Consider the following 3,673-nt stretch of genomic DNA (forward strand, 5'->3'; position numbering starts at 1 on the left):
AAAAGACTCAAGTAAAGTACAAGTACCTCAAATTTGTACTTAAGTACAGTACTTGAGTAAATGTACTTAGTTACATTCCACCACTGATGCTGTTTGAACTTTTTTTTTTTTAACCTGTTTGGCTAGTCTGTGAAAGAAACTCTGAGAAGAGGGAACATTTTTCAGATTCAAGATTCAAGATTCAAGGGCAGTACTCAAACAGTGAACTGTGTGATCAACCCAAGTGTAAAAATCTCTCAATCTTAACAGACACCTGGTCGGGCATACATTTGAGACAGTGATTAACAAAATTCCCTAAAAGTCTGCATAACAAGGACAAGAAAATAAAAACGTACGTCGTAAAAATGTACAACTTCAATCTAGGGTTGGGCATCGTTTGGATTTTAACAATTCTGATTTCCAATTCCGATTCTTCCTTTCGATTCCGGTTCTTATCGATTCTCGATTCCGATTCTTTGAGGGGTGGAGTTGAAACGGGTCACATGCCTATTTTTACAAATAAGAGGAACGTTTTATTTTGATTCAATGGTGGTTTACAGTTTTACAGCTTTTTCAATGTAAAATAAAGCCACGCTAGAGCTCCGCTTACAGTGCTCCAAGGCTGCAACACAACAAGCGCCTGGCCGCTTCGAAAACCAAAACTTGCGCATATTAAATTGGGAAGCAATGATCGGATTTGAAACCAAATCCTCTAAACGATTCCAATAAAGAAATTAATCTACTGGAATCGTAATTTTTGAAACAATTCCAAGTAGGAATCGGTTCTCGATGTCCAATCCTACTTCAATCCATTCCAAGTTTAAGTGGAGAAGATAAAAAGAAAAACGAAATCAGAATGTATCACATATCTACAAACCATCAAATGAGTAAATAAGTGGCGAGAAGTTGACAAGTATCATGTGGTGCATTGTGACAGGCAATTGAGGAAAATAAAGAGTCAGGTTTTTTTATGCAGTGTCTCTATGCCAGAATGGTCACATCTCGCACACATGTGTCACTTAAGTCATACCGTTCAGTGTTGCAGTGCATGCTGGGAGGTGACTTGGCGGTGGGGCAGAAGAGTGTGCGGAAGTGCCTCCTGAAGGTGTCGGAGAGGCAGGCGTAGAGGATGGGGTTGGCGCAGCTCCAAGAGTACGACAGCAGCACCACGAAATCGAAAGCTCTGGTGAAGCTCAGGACCAGGCCGGTTTGAAACAGAGAGTAGAAGTTAAATGTGTAAAATGGCAGCCAGCACATCCCAAACACCACCACCACCGCCACCACCATGTTGGTGACCTGCCGCTCCAGCCGTTGGCTCTCGTGGTTGGGCGGCGTCGTGGCCCGGAGCCGCTGGGACCTCAGGGTGAGCAGCAGAGCCGCGTAGGACGCCGTCATGACCGTGAACGGCAGAGCGAACCCCAAGACGAAGGTGTACGACAAAACGCCGAGCCACCAGGCCTCGGAGACAAGGTATGGCATGCACAGGCCTCCGTCGGCCGAGAAGTGGAGCGCCATCGGGAGGATGGTGAGCAGCGAGAACAGCCACATGAAAGCCGAGACGATCTTGGCACTGCACGGCGTTCTCCAGCGGGCGAACCGCAGCGGGTCGGCCAGAGCCATGTAGCGGTCGAGGCTCATCGCCGTCAGACAGAAGACGCTGGTGAACTGGTTGATGCCGTCCAGCACCATGACCAGTTTGCACGCCGCGTCTCCAAACATCCAACAGTTCTGGAAGTTCTGGCTCGCGATGAAGGGAAGACCGACCATGAAGAGCCCGTCGGCCAGCGCCAGGTTGAAAATGTACACCGTCGTGGAAGACGACATTTTGTCCAACTTCAGAATGGCAATGATGACGAGGGAGTTCCCAGCGAGGCCCAGGATGCAAACCGCCAAGTAGAATACAGCCATGGCGATGCCAAAGCCGTCCATCTTGCCCTCGAAGAAAAGATGCTCATCCACGTAGGTCTGATTGTAGTCGCCGTCTGTTAAAAAGGAGGCCTCCATTCTGCCCCCCCCCCCCAGCGCGTCAAATACTTGATCAAAAAAAGAGAACAAAACCACAGATTACAGTCAGAACAGTGACAGCTCAACACTTGACTATACTTGAAGGTATCTACATAAGAGTGACATGACACTGTCATGAACGTGTCATAAACATAAACAAGTCATAGACGTTTATGACATAACGCTTCTTTTAGTAAGTGCCATTCGGTTTTTGTCATGACAAGTTATGGTTAGGGTTAGTGTTAGGGTTAGAGTTCATGTGTCATGACTGTGTCGTGTTCAAGACAGTGTCATGTCACTCTTATGTAGATACCTTCAAGTAAAGTGTTACCAAAAACTTTTCTTCTGTTTAAATTCCTCTGCAGTCACCTCTTGACTCCTCACGGTGAAGGTGAAAAGTACTAAGATGGAGAGGAGTAAACAACCGAAAAAAAGAAAATCCTGAAGATCAAACCCGTTTTTTTTTTTAGGTTCAAGAGCAGCCAGGTTTCAGCAACTCTTCAACTCTCCCCCCATCCAGTCAATTCTTACTTTCCTTTTATCTTTTAAAAAAAACTGTCAAAGTTAATTCCTTTGCGGTGGAGTCGACCAGCACGCTTGTCTCTGATACCCATGCACATACACACACACACGCGCCCGTAAACACACTCAGTGACGCACAGCGTTGTGGATATGAGCAGGACAGCCACTCGGACGCTCGCCTGACTACTCTTTCTCCCCGGGAGCCCTTTTATATCTCTTCCTCCCACAGTGTGCAAGCCAGGGAGTGTGTCTGCTGCTGTGGGTGTGTGTGTGTGTGTGTAACCCTCCCTTGTTCATCACTCTCCACAGATTGTGATAAACTCCAGCTTGGCTCACGCCCCTTCTCAGTGCTCCCCCCCCCCCAAGTCCCTCTGCCCTTAATGCTGTTTCCAAGGTAAACCCTGGCCCCATCTGCTACAATACCTTTGTTTTCATAACTTTTTTTCTCTCCGCTCTCTCTTTTCTCTCCCCTCTGCTTCTGTTTACTCCCCCCCCCCAACACCCCACCCCACCATCATCCATTTTGTCTCACTCCACTCCTTCACAGTTCAGTGGGGGGTCATGCAACTAGACCTAATAACACTATCTCTGTGCTTGGGGCCACCCACCATTACAACCTTAGACTGAGTAAATCTGTAGAGGAAGGAGAAGTCAGTTTTTCCAGGGCTTTTTGTTTTTGTTTTGTTGACATTTGACATTGAGATGCTATTTTTTTCCCTCCACAAAAGGAGGAGGTGAAAGAGGAGATGCAAAAGGTGAAAGTCAGACAAGAGCAGAAAGGGAAGGGTGGAAAAAAGAAAAGAGGAGACGGAGAGAGACGGGTAGATTGGAAAGGGGAAAGGGGAGCAAAATGAAAGACTCTGGATGAGCGATGACTTCCATCCTGTTGCCGCTCTGACACGCATAGCTAGAATACCCCGGGAACTTCCCCCAGAAAATACCTCCAGTGTGTTCCGACACCCACCAACAACACTGCAACAAAAAGCTCAATTAAAACAAGTCAATCCCACCCCACCCCTTTTTTCATGTTCTCTCTATTTGTTTGTTACCTTCTTTGCTTTAAAACAAAATAAATAAGAACTGGAAAAATTGAATATTTATATGGGACATATTCTCGCATTGCCAGACCTTCCTCCACAGCGCCGAGGAGGAGGGTCTGGCTAGTCCA

The 3,673-nt window shown here is 46.7% G+C and overlaps 1 protein-coding gene across 1 annotated transcript; it reads right to left on the reverse strand.

The window, feature by feature from the left end:
* Nucleotides 1–710: 710 nt before the first annotated feature.
* On the reverse strand, nt 711–2,063 carry LOC116046909 (somatostatin receptor type 2). The gene has a single exon (XM_031295384.2). The coding sequence runs from the start codon at nt 1,981–1,983 to the stop codon at nt 961–963; it is 1,023 nt and encodes a 340-aa protein (XP_031151244.1). The 5' UTR covers nt 1,984–2,063; the 3' UTR covers nt 711–960.
* Nucleotides 2,064–3,673: the final 1,610 nt, after the last annotated feature.

The sequence above is a fragment of the Sander lucioperca genome, chromosome 22 (assembly GCF_008315115.2).
Source record: "Sander lucioperca isolate FBNREF2018 chromosome 22, SLUC_FBN_1.2, whole genome shotgun sequence".
NCBI lineage: Eukaryota > Metazoa > Chordata > Actinopteri > Perciformes > Percidae > Sander > Sander lucioperca.